Source organism: Styela clava, chromosome 5, assembly GCF_964204865.1.
Source record: "Styela clava chromosome 5, kaStyClav1.hap1.2, whole genome shotgun sequence".
NCBI classification, from domain to species: domain Eukaryota; kingdom Metazoa; phylum Chordata; class Ascidiacea; order Stolidobranchia; family Styelidae; genus Styela; species Styela clava.
In genome coordinates this window covers 20,421,989-20,441,940 of record NC_135254.1, presented here as the reverse complement: position 1 = coordinate 20,441,940, position 19,952 = coordinate 20,421,989, and the positions used below count along the sequence as shown (strand labels likewise).

At 33.4% G+C, this 19,952-nt stretch overlaps 2 protein-coding genes and 1 long non-coding RNA gene across 4 annotated transcripts in view; 2 read left to right on the top strand and 1 right to left on the bottom strand.

The window, feature by feature from the left end:
* Positions 1-544: 544 nt before the first annotated feature.
* On the bottom strand, positions 545-8,530 carry LOC120344000 (KICSTOR complex protein kaptin-like). Its single transcript, XM_039413072.2, has 5 exons — positions 7,324-8,530; positions 6,824-6,995; positions 6,044-6,210; positions 5,728-5,934; positions 545-1,029 (listed from the first exon to the last, which is right to left on the bottom strand). The coding sequence occupies exons 1-5, from the start codon at positions 7,612-7,614 to the stop codon at positions 559-561; spliced, it is 1,308 nt and encodes a 435-aa protein (XP_039269006.2). The 5' UTR covers positions 7,615-8,530; the 3' UTR covers positions 545-558.
* On the top strand, positions 1,134-3,622 carry LOC144422691 (uncharacterized). Its single transcript, XR_013475323.1, has 3 exons — positions 1,134-1,362; positions 1,880-1,951; positions 2,040-3,622. It is a non-coding gene; the product is annotated as an uncharacterized LOC144422691 (long non-coding RNA).
* Positions 8,531-8,757: 227 nt separating the features above from the next.
* Positions 8,758-19,952, top strand: part of LOC120343968 (uncharacterized) — a 32,815-nt gene continuing 21,620 nt past the window's right edge. The window contains exons 1-12 of one of the 2 annotated variants that reach the window (XM_078112885.1): positions 8,758-9,006; positions 9,112-9,348; positions 10,542-10,841; positions 11,408-11,633; positions 12,376-12,540; positions 12,883-12,971; positions 14,261-14,389; positions 15,099-15,317; positions 16,157-16,304; positions 16,556-16,717; positions 17,414-17,495; positions 18,067-18,167. In XM_078112885.1, coding sequence (XP_077969011.1) covers positions 8,897-9,006; positions 9,112-9,348; positions 10,542-10,841; positions 11,408-11,633; positions 12,376-12,540; positions 12,883-12,971; positions 14,261-14,389; positions 15,099-15,317; positions 16,157-16,304; positions 16,556-16,717; positions 17,414-17,495; positions 18,067-18,167 — 1,968 coding nt within the window. In that variant the 5' untranslated portion in view covers positions 8,758-8,896. Of the gene's footprint in view, positions 9,007-9,111; positions 9,349-10,541; positions 10,842-11,407; positions 11,634-12,375; positions 12,541-12,882; positions 12,972-14,260; positions 14,390-15,098; positions 15,318-16,156; positions 16,305-16,555; positions 16,718-17,410; positions 17,496-18,066; positions 18,168-19,952 lie in introns of both variants that reach the window. The other variant, XM_078112884.1, reaches the window with a different exon arrangement.

The following is a 19,952-nucleotide window of genomic DNA, read 5'->3' as shown; positions in this document are numbered from 1 at the left end:
GTTACGTTGAAAATAATTAAATTAATATGACAAATTCTTGCTAATACTCGTATCGGCCATGGACCGACTATTCTCGCAACAGAAAAATTACCAACGCTGAAAAAAATCGGCAATTTTAACAAGTGTCATAATGGCGAGCGAGGACTGTTTAATCGGAAGTTTCCTTTCCGATTTTAAATACAGAATATAATTTACTGAAAATATAGTTTAGTGCAAGTCATCTGGCATTTTGAGTATATATATAACCGTTAATTCTTACGTTTCTAACATCTTATTCGGAAGAAACGGGGTCATCAAATCAAAGAATGATTTGAGATTGTACCTGACTAAAAAAAAACCTTGTTGAAATCTATCCGTCGATAACGTAAAAAGTGCTATAAGGGGACGACAGTACAAAAAAGTTTGAGAACTACTGGTCTACTGCGCACTGGTATTCAGACCGAAATGAGTAACCGACAAGAAGCGTCAGTCGTCTTTCTTTAGCAGTGATATAGTAACAACTTCTAACATATCCCTACTGAAGTAAATAAGTCTACAAGACCAATACTACTCAACGCATCACTTTATTTTCAAGCGCTTTAAATTTAAAAGCTTCGCCTTGCATTCTTTTATAGCCGAAGCGGAATTGCATTGCAGAATATGAAGTCCTTTCGTAGAAATTACAATCAATTCACTGAGGCCATCACCCGTGAGGTCCTGCAGCATAATATTGACAATAGGATATGAAAACGTTCTTGTCCAATATGGGATTAGTGTTACTGGTTCATAAGGATCGTATGTCTCGCTACTGGGCTCATTAAATTTATACACTAGCAATTCTTGTCCATAGGTTCCAATAATTATATCGTTCACTCCATCGCGATCAATGTCCGCTATCTGACAGCATGTGACACAATCATGTTCCGAACTATTTTCAAGTAAAACTGGAATCTCGAAGCCTTGATCCGCGCAGAAACAATAAACAACTGCATTTTCCCAAGCACTGGTGACCAATAAATGATAAATATTGGGATCGTGATTTGGAAGATCCTGTAATTACATGATACATTATTAAACTTAGCTCAACAAAAGTGATCAATTTCAGTCTATAGAGATTGCCTGCCCTCATAACCGTCACAGATGTTCTCTTTCATCTGTGTGATCAATGACATTAAACAACATGATGCGCAACTCCGGCATTTTTGGCCGAAGATCGTATCTGATAGCACGCTCCAATGCACATACTTGACGAGACGAAAACGAGCCGATGTGTGCTGCTTTCAAGGCATAGCACAAATGGTGTTCGTGCCTGCTTTGACAGTTGTTGTCGATTTTAATGATATTTTGGAAAGTTGAGGTAAAAAGAAATTGGAAAAGGGTAAGGTAAATACTATTGTTGTATATCACACCCGGGCATCACACTGTTAAGTACATGTGGGAAAGCCAGCTTTTGTCAAATACTGCGAAGTTATTAATTCAGTACGGTACGTAGTTGCCCATTTGCCGAAATTGCATATTTACTTACCCCTTATGGTTTCAAATTGTTCATGCACCTCCATTTAGATTTTTTTTTATTCAGTGAGGATATATACTCATTGCTGTAACATACTATTGCTCATTCACTTTTATTTGCGTATTAAATCAAAGGGTTAACAAGTTCACCTAACATTCACTCATACCGGACGATATTGTATAGTCTGATCTCTCAAGTATTTGGAGCCACGAATGCTTGTAATTTTCTGACTAAACCCTTTTATTAGTTGGTTTATATACCAAATTCAGTAAAACATTTTTTACATAAAACATGAGATATTGGATTCATTAGCTTTTCCATTCTAAATCATATAGACTGCTTTATTTATTCTTAACGAAAATTAATAAATCTCCTCTCTTTCTCCAGATGTGAAAGTTGTGGACAAACCTGTCTAAGCATTGTGAGACTCCTGCAGCACAAGAAGCAATAGCAAAAATAGTAAGTATATCAATCAAGAAATTAAGCCGACATAAAGCAAAACTTTCATCTATTCGTCTAACCTTAATTTCCTATTATTTATTCACAGGACAACTGTAGCAGAGGGGAGATATCAAAAGTCTGGAGACATATCATTGACAGTGTGATTCCAAGAAATATAATTAGAGTACTCCATAAATGTTTGCAATAGAAGCACAACCTATGGAGTCATGCAAAGACATTTGACCCTCCGGCAGAGTTGTGTATGGCCCCCATATCCTGCAGGGCTTGAGGAAAATAACTAAAAATTCCAAAGCGTAAGATTCCATAAGCGGTCTTATTTGTAAAATGGCACAAAACACGCCAGACATACTTAAAACAGCTTTGGAAAATGAGGATTACGGGTCACTCACTACACCTGTGTTATATTTGGTTCGTCAACTTTTGGTAGTACTATAGAGGAAATTCAGGAAAGGGTATAATCATGATTCACGATAAGATACAAACCTTTTAAAGTAAAATTGATCATTCACACAGAAAACAATTTACTGAAAGTAGTTTTGGAAAATTAATTTTTTTTGTTCACATTTTGACCCAATTAGGAATACACATCAAGCTAGCAAAAGAATACTTGAATAAAACACTTGAGTGAATAAATTAAACGCAAGTACATGAAGAAGGTGGCATTTTCGAAGAAAATGGGAGTTGCAATATTTCTGCATTTCACAAAATTCTGAAGCAAAGAAGAATTCTGTTTAATTTGTCATATTTCCATCAGTACAATGAAAAAACACAATAAGCTCAGCAGTCAATATGACAAATTCGAAGAGAACTTCGAACAGAAAATTTCCATGTGTTTGTATATTAATATAATTATACAACGACTTAGTTACTAAAAATCAATATCAATAATAATTCAAGCAATCCTATGCCACGCAATGTGGCGCGAAATGTCTTGTCGAAAAAATCTGTCATTTGTTTTTTTACTGATCTATACATGAAATGATAAAAGTAACTTTTTTTGCATTACTTGAATTATTTAAACATTCGCAAAGATCCAGATTAACCCATGATCATGTGACCTCGTGAGTTAGAGTGGGTACTATAAAATCATTTCAGCCTGACCTTAGTATGCTGGTGACACATAAAAGATGCCAAACGTCAGGACAAATGTAATTAAAAAAAACAATGGGTTTATACTGTAGTATTTTTGTCAATTTTAGGTCCATATATTTAGATTAAGTGTATGTAATATTCTTTCCTTATCCAAAGCTTGTTTAAAAATAATTTTGATGGTTGTACAAAGAATTTTATGATTTTTTGTAAAAAATACAGTAACTTGCAATAATAGTGGAATGCAAATATTAATATGTAATTGCATTTGAAATTAAAGAAAATAATAAAACTTAATCCAACTGTTTAGTTGCATCACAATATATGTCACAAACTGAAACTATCTTTCAACTATACATTATCAAAAACTGTTTGCGGCCCATTTTACAATTTTCAAAATGCAATGCGGCTCTCGAAAACCCATGAGTTTGACATCACTGATCTAGACGATTTAAGCATTGCTTTGGGAAATAATATCACTTCAAATAAATTGAAAAAAAACTCGCTATATTGAATACAAAATCGTTGCTATCATAAAGGTAAACCAATTCAGCCACTCGGAATATATTGGCCTTCACGAAGCAATAGGGGCAAAATTGAGAGTTCATGAGCTCTGAACTTTTGTTCTTTTCTTTGTCTTGAACTTTTCATACTCCACAGCCCCTATTAATTTTTTTTTAATTTTAATTACCATGTGATGGTCATATATATCTTTAACTTGTATTTCCCTGTCATGGTATATTATCTCAATGTGTCAAACTTTTAATTAGTGTGCATATTTTGCTTCCAGATGACATGAATGTATTGTCTTGTTTATTACCTCAACTTGGAGTATTGACAAGAAAAAGGTGCTAGTAAATTACGTAAAAATTTTTTTAACGTTTTGTTATAATCAGAATTCACAATTAATAGAAATTATAAACAGCCAACAATCAATGAGAATTATATGCGAAATCCCTCAGAATAAATTTGTCTTCTAAAATCGGAGGAAGGCAAAACATATAGGTAGTTCCCATTCACACAAGTCTTTCAAGAGGACTTGCTCGAGCCAAACTAAATGAGCATCGTCAGTTGATCGGTAAGGCTGAAAGTTGATTTTAGCCCTGCAACCTCCTGCATCGAAGATAATATTAATTAGTGAGCTATGAGCTAAATTTAGACACAAACCTATCTACGGGGCATTATGTACCAGAAATGTTACCTACGATTAACTGAATATGTAATATGTCTAATAAATTCACCTACTAAAGCAAGTTCGATAGGTGCAAACTTTGTGTTATGGAATTGTACCACAGCACCGTAAAAAGAAGTACAAACAGTTTTGCTGTTTTGTATGACACCCTCTTTAAATGAAATTTCAATGTTTAAGCGCAAACATTAAAATTACTAACTTTGAACTTTGTCATTATCTGCAAAATATTCCACACAAATCTTTACGCTATCGCGTTTGTAATCTTCTCTGATAAAAAAACGTCTATGATGTACAGAATTACTCTTCACAGCTTGTCTGCAATTCCAGCTTTCCAAGTGAGCAAAACTTCTTAGATATAAGGATTATTTTCTTTCGTTACAGGCGCAAATAGGAAGGTACTACACGTAAAGAAAACGCCGAGTAGCAAAAGCGAGCGGAAAACGGTCGCGAAAGGCGACGAGAAATATGTGCATTGGAGCGTATCATGAAATACAATCTTTCGCCTGTAGCCTTATGGAGTGACGTCAGAGTTGCCTATCATGTTATTTAATGTCATTGGTGTGATCTATGAAACAATAATAGAAGGCCTCCGGCACATTAATGTGATGGTGTTGTTAAGTGATCTTGCTCGTCATAACAAATCAGATCTATGAATAAGCCATAGTTAATCCAACTCTTATGTTTTTTGAGTGTTATGAAACACTTCCTATTGAACCAAGGTTATAACCCTTGAGTTGCAGTGTCGTCACGTAACCGCAGGTCAATTACAGCAAGTCTATGCAAATAGAAAAATTATTCGTTTGATTATTTCCATTCCATCAGTTTTTATTTATTTTTTTTACCAATTATTTTATCGTTATGCTGATTATGGAGTCGAAATAAACTTATACTTATACATTATTAAGGATGGACAATTTGACATATAAAATCCGGATGATTCAATTAAACAACATCCATTAACAGGATTTGGTTTACACCACTTGGCCAATTCGCGGCGACCACCTCAAAAATTTCCAGCCCAGTTGTATGAATCTCACTTCATTTGAGCTTTTTTCGGCTTTTCTCTTGTCTATGTTACTAATATACTATCCTAACCTTGTACAGTTGTCAATACAAGTCTATAAATTATAGCCAAAGGTTATGCTGAATCAGACAACTATAATAACCCTAATCAATTAATTGATCTACCAAAATTCGTCTTATCGGCTTTCCTCTCCCCCGGGATAAATATGTAAATCCTATCCTATCCTAAAATATTCATCAAATGATTAGGAAAAAACACCCCTGTAGGTAATCCTTACCAATTCTCTCAGGAAAACACATACAAGGAGAGGGAAAGATATAAATACCAAAGGGAAACTGAAGTCCCAAAATTTTTATTTGTTCATATGTTTTTCATTACACATGAATAGGTTATGGGAATGATATTGAAGTCAAACAAAAGCATTTTATGTAAATTTTAGCATAAACAGTACTGAAAGTAGATTCATACCTGTGTTGAAAATTTTCTTTTCATGAACTCTGGAATTTTTACTTCAGTATATTTAGTAAATAGCCTGACTGAAGTAATCGGACTATCATGCTGAATATGATATGTAGTCAGTTTCCATTCCTCTGTTGATAGATCAGTGATGAACAGCGATATGTCACCAGTTGCGTGACCAACTGCACTTATTCGCATCTTCTCATTGTTTGTTATCTAGGCAAGAGTATGATTTGAGCATCACGGATAAGGATTTTTTGGATAAGAAAAATACGAATAACAGTGAATTGGTGAATAGTCATATAAAAATAAAACCCCTTCATACCTTTATGTCAACAAACATTGGAACTCCAGGAAGATCTTTAAACTCAGGGAAATATTTATCTAAATTTTGTTCTGAAAATTCTCCTTGGTTTTCATCCTGCGCATAAACATGTATTCTGCTGTCTCCACCCAGAACAATAAAAACTGTTTGCAGTAATGCTTCGCAATCTACAAATAGTTGGAAACATGAGATCATGAGATTAAAATTAAACAAGAATTATCATTAACAACCTAATAGAAGAACCAAAGTTTGCAACTATAGTTAGAATAACAATAAGTTCAGGTTAATACAATATTATTTGGGGGGTAAAATTCTGTGGACGCTGTTGATGACAAAAATTACTCTTAAGAACCTCTAGTACTAGTTCAGAAAGTTTTGAACTCAAACCAAGAACGACTTGCAAACAGATATGTCCAAAATGAATCGAATATTCAAAAAATTTTCAAAATTGTTATAACTCATTGTTGGTTTTAAAAAAATTTAAGGATATTTTTATTGAAATATAAAATATATACGATTCTGCACAATTGGTATTAGATATTTAAACAGCCAGTATCATGAAACATTGGTAACCATAGTAACCAGCAAACTTGATCCTATCTCATTTAAAATATGAAAATTAAATTATTCAAATAGGCTATAGAATTTGTAGTGACTTGTCCATTAAACATTGCCTCTTTCAGAATATATTCGAAAAAAATAATTTCAGAATATTGTTGGTACAGCTAACACGCTGCTTGCAAAAGCCAAAGACTTTAAATGAACAGAACTGATAAAAACCTTTTCGTGCTCTTGATTTACAGTGAGTGAGCTGGAAGGGTACAAATTCAAGTTCAAATGATCTACAATTCTCTGCAACAGTTTCAAGTTGACAAGAGTCTTTTTCATCTGAAGCATCATAAGTATAATTGCAATAAATATTGAGATAATTTGTCAGCTTTCCATTGGTCTCCTGTGAAAATACAGTGGAAGCGAACAGTTGAATTTTTTATGATTCTATTTTTAAATTTTGTTGTTGCTAACCTTGGGACTGTGTACTCCTTCTGTTCTGGTTAATTTAATGCGGTTTAACCTAATCTTCTTCATTAACCAGGAAAAAAGGCATGCAACAACAGCATTAAGATGGGTATATTTAGTCTTCTTCATTAATTCAAGAGACTTGTTTTTTCTCTAATAATGTGACCAAAGTTATGACAAGGTTGAAAAGGACTGAAGTATATTGTTACTTAATTCTAGAGCTCAATTATTGACCTAAAGCTCAGAAATAAAACACGCCTCACCTTGAAAAACGCCACGGCTATGATGAGACCTCTTGCTCCACATGTAAAACAGTCGATTGAAATTACATGAGCATCCGCTGGTATATATGTGAATGAGACTTCCTTGTCTATTTTCACTAAAGACTGATCAACTTTTTTGTATTCAAATAAAACAATTTTTCCTTTGAGCATCGCAACCATAAGTTTATCCACATTGCAACCATTGATGGCAGTTGCCCCATAAATAGTGGTAAGGCTGCTAACATTGTGGAAATTACTCTCATGGAATAAATCATCCAAAGATGAAGCCATAAATCTGTTTCATATCACACTTGACAATAAATGCTGAAATTTAATAACACCAGTTGTTAAAATACAATATCATGCAAGCATTGCTGAACCCATGAAACTCTTTTTTTATGGTTCCACAATGTTAATTGTTTATCGATGAAAGAAAATATAAAATAATGAATACTGAAATAAGCATACAAAAATAACAAAACAAATACAGTAACAACAGACAGACAAAGAGTTGTTTCATTACAGTCCATTGATTGTATTGTCCATAATATTACATTAATATATCAATGTAGTTTCTATACTGATTGACAAAACGGTACATCATTTATTTTAAAGCATTAATTATTAGGAATTTTTTTTTAAAACCATTCTGCCATTAGTTTCAATACTATGGATCACAGTATTAAAAATTCACTATTATTTCGCGTTCTCTTGTGAAACTAAGATGATGCCTAAACTTTCTCACTATTCTATATTTCTTCTTGCTAGGTTAACGTTATATTCAATAAGGGACTTCTTAATTTTCGGTATTACGTTGCTAACATCTGGGATAGCATTTTGAGAAATCACTACATTCCTCTCTAACCAAATTTTGTGTCTCACAGTGCAAAATAGCAATATAATAAGTATAAGTAATCAATATGATTGAATTTAGTATTATACGAGTTATATAATTATTTTTCAATACATAATGATTGATTTTCAATGCAATAGAAAAAACATAATGATTTTGTGTGAAAGGACAGTTTCAAAATATATGAATTGAATGTGGAACAAACTCAGGTTCTTATGAACAAAACATGGGTGATGATAAGGTTTCTTCATATATTCTTTTTCCTTTCTGCACCACTCCCATCTATTATGGTTATAAGATTAGGACGGTTCGATTTGGTCTGTTCAGTTACGAACGTCGCTCCACTACGCACTACAACAACAATGGATCTTTACTGCCATCGGGTGTATGAACTACATCAATAATTTAATCTGTAAATAAAAGGATTATGTACATATGTCGATATCATTTTATATTTCGTTGAAATTAATTATAATATTTTTTTTGCAAATTTTTTATTATCTTTATATGAATTGTTTTATTCGTTTGATTACTTCGATGGGAATATTTACTTTTGTATGTTTACAACAGTTGGTGTGCAACCCAGCGTAACGTCCAATGGGGATTTTTCTACAGGAGGCGGCTGGGATGAATTTGACATCATACTTTGATTTTATGAATTATCATGTTATTTGATTGTATGGAAATTGATGCCGACTCATTATAACTCAATAATTCAAAATGTCGACCGAAGCATCGGATGATGATATTCTGAAAAACGTTTTTCAGCTCCGAGAACGATTGATGCGAACTGAAAATTCTTTGCAGAAAATTAACAAACTCGCAGAAATGTAAGTTTACTTTTCATGGTTTCAATTTCAAAATTCAATTTTTATTACTTCAAAATATTGAAATGTTTCATTTTTAATGTTGAATAATGACTTCATTTCAAATAGGGATGGAACAGAAGCAGACACTGGTGTAAAATTGTCTTTTTCTGAGCCATATTTCCATCTTGAACCAAATGATTCTGTCAATTTACCTCCACCTTTGACTTTGGATGATCTTGGGGAACTTACAACTCATGATGAAACTGATTACTCACCAGTAAATGAAAGTGTCTTGCGCCAGTGGAACATGAATAATGAAACCAAAATTGAGAGCCAACATTCAAAAGCATTGAGCAGAGCAAGGTATACACCATGTGCCATGTCTGCATGTGGTAGATTTATTATATGCGTAGTGTTACAGTGTTACCCAATTCTGCAATTGCAATATAGTTAGAATATGTTTGTTTGGAGATATTAAATAAGGAAAATACAGCGGCCCAGAGTGATGATGATTAATTAGTAATGACTCTAGTGTGATACATTGTGCTAAGCGTTAGGAATATGGTTGCCACCAAATAATTGGCTAACTAATCCTATACATGAAATGGACTAGTATCGAATGAGCGGCCGGGGTTCACCATATAATTCAGCCATCTCTTCAGCTTTTCTCTCTCCTGGGATAAATTTGTAAATGCTTTCCTAAGGATGATTCCATTTATTTTGAATATAGACTATCATTATAGAATGAATGAAAAATGTCACAAAAAAACAACGTTTAGATTTTTAGTCTTTAAATTCCCGAAATTCTCAATTCTGCAAACATTTGTTCATTTAATACAAAATATTTTCTGTAACTTTATGTGATGCTTTTGCTTTGCCTGTAATGAAGGTATATTGCTATTGTTGCTTGTTGATGTTTCTGAAATTTTTATAGTTTTATACAATGTATTATGTCAATACCAGTTACAACAGTCCACATGATACTATCTGACCTAGATATAATTGTTTGGTTTCTTGTGTTCCTTTTATATAGTTATTTGCTTCTTCTATTGTTTTGTGTTGTAACAGAGATTTGATGTTAAAATTGAGGAATTAGTGAGATTCGATTTCGGGAAAATAGAACTATTTTTGTTTGAATATCGCTGAATGACAGGTGGCTTAATAGTTAAAGTGTAAGACTTAACTATGATGGTATTGAAGGCTAAAATCTTGGGTTCAAATTCCATCCTCACCATCTCACTCGGTGTAATATTGTGTGGTCCATGCGCATGCCTAACTGTAAAGATACCCTTTACATATCAGTGGCTGCTTGTTCTGAGCCTTGTTCACTAGGAAGTTGTATAAAAAATTGTGTCAGGTTCTATGAGAATAAACTTGAGATTTTGTTACATTCTCCATATTTTATAATTCAAAAATCTGTTTGGTATTAAATATATATAATGACCGAAATTATTTAGATATGAATTAAAATTATATTCATTAATTTCTGGTTCAATTGTTCAATTTGTGTTCGATTTCAAATATATATTATGTTCATCATTGTGAATTCTTTTTAGATCTCCATCTCCTGAACATATCTTGAGAGTAAGTCAAGGCTCTCATCGTAGTAATGAAACCTCACAACACAGCTTTAAAAGAAATCTCAAAAAACAATTTTCACCACGAAAACTGATGGGCCCTTCAACGTCTTCACCCAATTTAGCAAGATATGGAAGACATGCTACTCGTGCTTACAGTTGTGATGACCTAACATCCGCTACAGATATGAGAGAAATTCATGTTGCAGACAGTTACAGAATGTTAAAAAAACCTAGCGTAAATTCGGATTTCTCTGTCTCTGCTCCAATATCTCCTAGGTATTACTCATATGCGTTGTCAAATTTTTGTATTCAATACATTGTGTTTGTATTGCAAAGTATTTATAAATAACATAGTATCTTTAAATAAAGAAATATATAAAACCGTAGATGGTTAGATGGTGTTCAATCAAATTTATCATATTTTACAATTATAGCGCAAGGATGTCTATAGTTAATCAAATGCTTGAATACCTCTAAAATTGCTTTATATAATATAGCAAATTTTTTACTTTAGGAATGACATCAAATAGTTTCATTTGTAATCTTTTTTTATTTGTGCAATTGAATCTGATGAATATGTGAAAAATAATCTTTTCCAAAACTTAAATGTGGAATTAAAGCAATGATTCTTCTTATGAACATGGTGCAATTAAGTGAATTTTTTGGTTGAGAGTTGCGGCCATCCTTGATTATGTCTGTTTTTCTCTGTAACATGTCTTAACAATGTGTTTGCAAAACAAAGCTTGATTTAAGATTTTCCATTTATAAGATTCTCATATGTAAATTGCTTTTTTTGATATTTTGAGCTACAAAATCTCTGAATTGCTTTTTTTATTTTTCAGGAAAAGTAGGTCTACCTCTAGTCATAACCGCAACTCATCTACACAAGCCAATGATCTTTATCACAATTCTGGATTATTTGAACCAATTCAACGAATAACAGCTGATTCATCAATATCTGCTCTTGCTAATTACACTCTGACAACTCCTAGGAAATCACCAAGAAATAACGAAAGTGCTGATTCCACTTTGTTGGAGCAAACAAAAGAAAATATAACCCCTAATAGAGTAAGTCAAATTTACAGCTAAATTTGATATGGGGCCTGAATGTGATAGTTGGATATTGTGTTATTGAGTTGGAAATTGAATGTGTTATATTTTTATGTAGAAAGATCAATCAAAATTGTTGCACAAGGCATGTACAATTGTAAAAATACCTGAAAAACTTTTTTTCACTTTTGTAATTTCCGTGATTTAAAACAAAATTATATATCTATGTGTTGAACTAATCATATCATCTTCATCAACTAAATTACTAGATTTGAAAATGAAATCTTTATGGCATCTCTCTTCCAGGCATATTCTGGAAAGGGATACCTTTTCGGATTAGGTTTTTGAGTAGCCTGAGGTTCAGTGTGCATTTTCATGAATCAGGAACTCTTCTGGGCTGAAATTTCCTACTATTTGTTTGTTTTTATATTTAAATAGATCTTATGTCACAGTTAACTTTAGTTAATAGAGGCCACAACTTATTGAGGAAAACTTTTTTCGAATGATGATATCAAAGAGACTGTCAATAAGTATGATCGCAATTGGTTGTGCTGAGCTCTATGCTTGTTATCGGATCACCCTGCCCGAGTCCACAAATAGAAACCTGTGGAGGATAATTATATTCGAGACAACTATTCTCATACCCGACATCGACTGGTAACCGTACTAGAGACTGTGGTTTAGTATGTCCTATTGGATTTTTTCTCACCTGTAGAAAATATGAAATTTCTATCCTATGATATAAACTCATTCATTTCAGCCTATATCAGCGAGATCAAATGCAACTTCAGTTACAATGCTTGGTGCGGAAGCTGAGAGTGAGAGATTGCAGAGTAGATTATCTATGTTGAGAGAAGATAATGAAAGACTTCATTCGCTTGTATCTGACCTTCGAAGACAACTGGAAATTGATCAATCTAGAAAAGTAACATACATTATTACAAATATGATATTGCAATTCTAATAAACCCATAGAATTGATACTTTCTTAGATACTTTAGATACTTTCTTATTCTCTCTTGATTAAGTTTGCATGAGGGGCAATGTTAAAAGTTAGTTTCTTACTATATCATCATGATTACTGCCTTGGTATAATATTGAGCAAACAAGATATTTATGTAAATTTAGTATGTGGTTAAAGTTCACTTTATTTTATTTCTTTTAGTTTTTGTGTGTCTGGTAGTTGACTGTCACACAGCTATTCAAAAATCTCAGTCTCCCAGAATTTGTTATATATTTCTAATTATATTAAAATTTTGTTTTTTAGAGTGGTAATGACATAAGAATGATAGAAAAAATGAGAGAACAAATCCTTTCATTGAAAGAAGAAGCAGAAGCCAGTGAAAAGGCTTTGAGGTATAATGAAAAAACATTCAAATTTCTTGATGAGTTTTATGCTTTATTGGGAATAATATTTGTTTAAATTATTTTTTGTTAAGGTTTGTTCTTCATTGTACAGACAATTAAAGGTGTGCATATGTTGAAGCAGGGGTGTGCAACCTTTAATACAGGAGAGCCAGATACAAATAACTTGGTGAAACTGGGGGCCACACCTTCATTTAACATAGTCTTTCTAGTAGTTGCAGGGAAAAATATTGAGCATTCTAACGTCAGGCATAGATAATAATTGGACTCAGGTGTAGGCTTCCAACACAAAAGGATTGGAATTATTAGCATGTGTTAGATTAAACTAAATTAAAAACTCTTTTCGCGGGTCAAAGGCGATTCAAAATTGGCACTTCTTCGTGGGCCGCACAATCTTTCCTTGTGGGTCGCAGGTTGCACTCTGTATTAGATTATTTGTGGTCAAATTTGTTTTTTAATGTAGTTAAGAGTTTCATTTTTGGTCCAAATTTTTGTTAACCAGGAGTCTGAATCATTGTGTAAATGGATTGGAGTAGATTTTTTATGACGCAAACTCAAGCATGTTATTTTTTATACAACACATTCATATGTGTTTTGCTCTGAACAAGGCTTATCACAAGCTGTCACTGCTATTAAAGAGCCAAGATATCTGGGGAGGATCGATATCTTTCTGGTTCAGCATTGCTGACCCAAGTCATCACATCCTGGGTGAGTGGGTGGGCATGGGGTTTGAACTTTGAACCCAAAATTTCAACCTATGATGCCATTGTAGTTAAGTCTAACTAATGCATTAGCCCAGGGATGTGCAACCTTTAATACCGAAGGGCCAGATATCAAGAACTGGATAAAGCTGTGGGCCGCACAAAAATTTTGGTTATTGATATAATTACATGTGTTGTCCGCTTCGCACAAGCTAGCTGTTAGAGCATTGTGAGAGATTGTAATTACCCCCACATACCAGATTAAACTAAATTAAAAACTCGTTTCGCGGCCGCACACCATTCGGAATTGGCAATTCTCCACTGACCACCTAATTTTTTCATTGTGGGCCGCATGTGCACACCCCTGCTTTAATCACCAGGCCACTTTTCAATCTTAATCAATTTGAAGATTTCCAGGGAAAAGCCAATTTAAACAAATCACTTTATTTGAATGTTCATATAGCAAGTATTTGGCTTCATCTTAGAATGTGCTGTCAATTATAAAATCTTTCATTATCATTAACAAAAACCTGTACTATATATTCAAATGATTTAAAATAAGTTTCTATTTTTTCGAAGACGAGCCGAGGAATCACTGGAAAGATCTGAGATGGTTTGTCAGAATAAAATTGACGATGTCATCAGTTTAAAAGATGAAATAAGTCATTTGAAATCGTTGTTAACAGAAAGTGAAATGACGAAAGAAAGGTAAAAATGTTATGTTTGTTTTTGTTAGAAATTTTTTTGTTTTTAGAACTTCATTTTGGGTTTTTCTTCCCTCTAGCTGGTGTATAAGAGGTTACCCTACGTACATTTGAACCCATGTGTATATCCGCAGGTTCAATCTATATGCGGGTGCTAAAACCCATGGGTTTGGGTTAGTATGGGTTCAAATATCCGTAAAACAAAAAAAATTTCCATAGGTACAATAGTATGCAGGTGCAATTGTCTGGGGTTCAAATGTACGTGGGTTCAAATGTAATGGAACCGTATTAGAGTATGGACTTCATTTGTCAACTTGCATCTGCTGCCATCTTTATAACAATAATAGAGATTTATATATCATTTTTCATAATACAAGAGTGAAGATAACAGTTGTGATTTAAGAGTCTTGTTACACACTAACACAAATGTATTTCTGTAATGTTTCGTCTCACCAAGGTCAGACTTTCTCACACATACCGTAAATAATCTTGAATCAAAACTGTTATCTTCACTCTTGTATTATATCCTTGTATTATATACCTACGGATCCAAAGACGCAAAAGGCAAAATCATAGAAGAAGGATAAGTAGTTAGTCCCGCAGAAACCAAGTCGATTGTTTCAGATAATTAATTACTAATTTTTCTCAAACTAAAGATATTTTTAATCTTTAAAATTACCTAAATAATGCCTATTGTAATATATATATTTCAGTGCCACTAAAAACTATAAGGAAGCCTATCAAGATGCACAAAGCCTTGCCAGTCAAGTAGGTAACCTGGAACAGAAGCTGTCCAATGTTAAGAAAGAAAATGATAGAGAAACTACTCAACTCCAACAACAAATAAGTGGATTAGAAAAATTTAAATCAGAAATAGCAGAGAAAGCAGCTAAACTTCAACATACTAATTCTCAACTACAATCTGATCTTAGGTAAAGCTCTTTTTTAAACTGACTTTTCTGACTTTAATAGTCAGTGGGTAAGTAGTTTGGTATAAAGCAAGGATTCACTCACTTGATTAGGGAATCTGATCACTGAGATAGCTTACTGAAACCGGTGTTTTATTAGGTGGTAGCGAATACCAGATGCAAAAACAAATTCTACGCTTAATTTTCAGTCTAATTAGTGATACTGAATTTGACTGAAATGTGTGACAGAGAAATGAAATGAAAATGGAATGAAATGAAAAAATGAAAATAGAAATGAAAATGTCTTTTGAGATTGAGATTGAAATTTGAAAGCAGCATTTTTTTTATTATTTGTGAAATAATACTACACAACAGTGCTCATTATGACCTATTGTGAAAAGGTAAATTAGTATGATACTAGGTTTTATTCATAGTATAAGATAAAATTTTTACCAAAAGGCTGGTACTCTTAAATTTTTTCATATTTTCCATGGCTTCTTTGGGTGTTTTTGATTTACCCCAAATTTAACTACCGTATTTTAAACAACTGCATTGCCACAACGAATTCTCACTGTTATATTTAATCAATCACGCTCAGCTGACATCATACATTCATACATTTTGAAAGCAGATTAATGTTACAGCACTGCATGTTCTTTTATTTCTTCTTTAATTTTTTGATTTATCATTGATTTATTTGAATGATACCAACAGTCCGAAGCCATACAATTCCATTTTTATATCCAAGTGTTTTATCCTTAATTATACCATAATTACCATAATTTATTGGACTTCTTTACTTACAGGTATGAAGATGTATCCTTCACGGTGAAGTAAATTTTTATGTGTTTGCATTATTTTAGAAATGCACTTCTTCAGATTGAGTCAAAGGAAACTAAAGTTAATGAAAGAGACACAGAGAAACTTCATATATCGCGAGCATTACAAGATCTACAGTCAAGATTTGCTGATTTAAGAAGTAATTTGAAGAAAAAAGAAAATGATTTTGAAGTATGATTATCAGGATTATGGAATTGGATTTGAGTGGAAGAAAGTCTATTGTCATTTTTATATTTTCTTATGCAGACGTCTCAATTTCTTCCTGGATTTCACTGGGGTCCAAGGACTCCAGGATGAGAATTCCTTGGTCCTATTGGACAATGTCATTCTTTATACTGGAAAAATGTTCCCCAAACATGCATTTATCCCTAGTATGCATGACTTCTCACTTGTTTAACCCATTCCTAAATTCTTGTCTTCAGACTGCTGATAATGAACGAAATTCACTTCGGAAACAACTGGATACGTTTGTTCAAACAAATCATTTACAGCAAGATAGATTGTCGTCATGCCAACATGAATTAGAAGAATATAGAAATCAAATAACAAAGTTAGAAAACGAACTTAGAAAAAGTAAACATGAGGTGATGCTGAAATTTTGAAATATAAAAGTAACCGAATCAGGGGGTTTTATTTAAAGACTATATGGGGTGAAGGAAAAAGTGCTATTTGAAAGTATTACAAAGAAATAGGTGCTTTTCAACTTGGTATTCAATCATAATTTTAAGCAATATTCACCAAAGTATTTCTGTGAAAAGTTACAGGAGTTTAAAAATCAAAGATATACGTTCACTTTTTTTTGCTTGAAACAGCTTCGCTCTTTTGGGTTGATGCTCTTGATATGCCTTATTGCCATCTACCTTTACTACCTTAGATTTTTCCATTCAGTACTCATCCTTAATAACTTTGCTCAGAGTTATGTCTTTTTACTACTGAAGTTGTGTGCTTAGCGTTAGGAATACGATCGCCACTGCACCTCTGATTACCATTCTTGGGTTTGCACTTTGAAGGATCAAATCCCATGCGGGGATAGAAATAGCAATAAATGATACTTTGAAAACAACAGGTTTTAAACAGAATGGCTATATATTAATAGCTAATGTGTGAAACTGACTTAAATGGTTTACTTGCTATTGTTTGATGGCCATTCTATTAAAGACTGTTATATTCAACTCCAAATGCTTTTAGGTGTGTGTTCTCTACTGAATATATGATATCATTCTTAGCAATAGTTCAATTATTTTGACATATAATTCAAATAAATTAATTTATATTAGCAGAAATATCATGGAGGACCAGTTGACAGTGGAAGAGGTGCAAGTGTTACGTTTAGTGATAGATTAACACCAACAAATGATTTAGGTAAGTTGATTTTTCTTTCAACCATATTACTAAAATTATTACAGAGAATATTTATCTGGTGTACTTTGTTGACTACAAGTTTTCATCACAGTTAGTTTCCTGTTGTGAAGGTGAATTTTTTGTCAGAGGTCTCTGTGAATCAATACTCTAATCCAAGTTATCCAAAATATTTTTACTTGGCATCTCTAGCTAGTCCGTAATACCTAGATCATGATTTGAAATTGATTTCACTATTACGGTAATTACTTTTTTGTTACATATTTTACTGTATATGACTCCATTGTGTGGGTGTGACACGGATGAGGAACCTGGGGGTCATTTATTTTTATTCTAGGGCTATAGGTATAGGTGCCGAGACCCCTGGACCTTCGTGAAGCTTTCCTGCTTCTGATATTGATTGATTACCCCTATCCTTTATTTGGTAGATTCGGTGATTACCCATCACTCTTTGAAGTTTTTTTTGATTTTCATCTTAAGACGGAAATCAAACATACTTTTTTAACATGATGTTGCTTTCCAGTTGTGTCGCATCACCAATCCGCTCAATCACGATTTCTTTTTAATTCATTAGATAATTGTCACTGTGAAACATCACCAAGAAAACAAAAAGCAATCATAGCAGAAATGAAAATGAAATTAGCAGCAAAAGAAGCTCAAATCCAAAGACTCGAGGTGAGGGATCTACTCACTAGGGATGTCCGTATCCGAATACTAAACTATTCTAGAATGCTTCTGAAAAAACATTTCGAATATCATTTAAACTAAATTACTAGAACCAAAATAATACTTCACAAGTGTTTCAGTAACTTTATTTCCCAACATAAGTGGGTGAAATGAACATGTGACATAGTCTGTCAAACCAAACTGATGCGAATCACTGGAGCATTCTCTGAGAAAGTTATTTCTCTGAATTAAAGAAAACATACTGTTGCCATCACAAGCTTCTAATCAGGGCTGGGAAGCTGATTCTTAATCACAGTGGCTTTGGCTACAGCTCCAGCAGTCAAGGGACCACAGTTCCTTTTTAGAGCTCCTGAAGTATGTGCATGGCTCACAACCTGAACCCTAAACTGGTACACATAATAATGTTCATGTTGTGCGGCACAGTGCCGTACCGTATGACTGTACTAGTACTGTAGCCTACTGGCACAGATAAACTCCGATTCCATTAGGCTACCGGTACGGTACTGCTGCACTGCTATTCAATCAAACGACACCGTACCCATCTTTACCTTTAAAACTTCCACCGTGCGTTATGCAGTTATGATAAACTCGCAATAAAAAACTAATCACTTCCATAACAGAGATACCGTACCGGTTGCCTGCACCGTCAACATCAGATTGTCGGCAATAATCGCACAAGTCTGGACATGCCCGTTTCGTCACGCTTGATAGAAAGCAGAGGTCACTATGGTTCACGCGACGGACGATTCAGCACTTACTAACGTACTTTGAAAAAAAAATACCGAAAAAGATCGTGGGCGACGTCGCAAGTTTTATACATGTTAAATTACGATTAACCGAAATTGGAAAAAACTATTCGAATACAGCTCTAAACGAAAACGAAACGGAAACGATAAGGACATCCCTAATACTCACTCACTAGAGTACCATTTCAACATCCATATTTTTATTAAATTAACATGTATTTGCACTTCCTTGATTTTATGAGCTAGTGTGTGAAGAATTCGTTCAAGTCAGTTAGACTAAGAATGGAATCAATTATTTAAAACAGACTTTCCATAGCTCAGTCTACAGGGATGGCCAATACCGAATAGTTCACTATTTCGAATACATTCGAAATTATTTTTTTCGAATATGAAATTTCGAATACTTCGAAAATAAAATCCACTAATTGAAGCTTATCTAAATGTATGTAGGAATTTCCATACAATAAGCAATGGAATAACTGCTATCTACAAGTTACAACCTAGCTATATTACCAGGCATTTCATATTTGCAGATTATTGCAGTATATATTTTATATACCATGAGTCATGTTAACAGAATTAAATTAATACGACAATAGTGGTATCGATGATGGATTTGAATATTTGCGCAACACAAAATCACCCTAGTAAAACGGCCATACTTTTAAATACCAACCATTATCCAAATTATTTGTCGAAAAGCGGGATAAAGTATGAGGTATTTTTCCGACTTGTGACAATTTTTTCGTGAGTACAAAAATACGAATCAAAAATTATTAAATATTTGGGAACTTTACCACACATTTTAAGTCCGCAGATCGCCGTTGTATGTTTGAGTAATAATACTTTTATTATTTCATAAATATGAAAATAGGAATCAAAAACTATTTATAATCGGGTAGTTTACCACACATTGTAAGTCCACAGATCGCCGTTGTATTTTGTAAATACGAAAATAGGAATCAAAAATTAATATTAATCGCGAGTTTGCCACACAATTTATGTCCACAGATTGCCGTGATATTGT

What these genes read in the sequence shown, in the direction of transcription:
- LOC120344000 (XM_039413072.2), bottom strand. Translation starts at nt 7,614, where the DNA reads ATGGCTTCATCTTTGGATGATTTATTCCATGAGAGTAATTTCCACAAT. An exon ending in TAGCCGTGGCGTTTTTCAAG is followed by an intron (nt 6,996 to 7,323) that starts GTGAGGCGTGTT and finishes GTATTTTCACAG; the next exon opens with GAGACCAATGGAAAGCTGAC. An exon ending in AAAGAAAATTTTCAACACAG is followed by an intron (nt 1,030 to 5,727) that starts GTATGAATCTAC and finishes ATGTAATTACAG; the next exon opens with GATCTTCCAAATCACGATCC.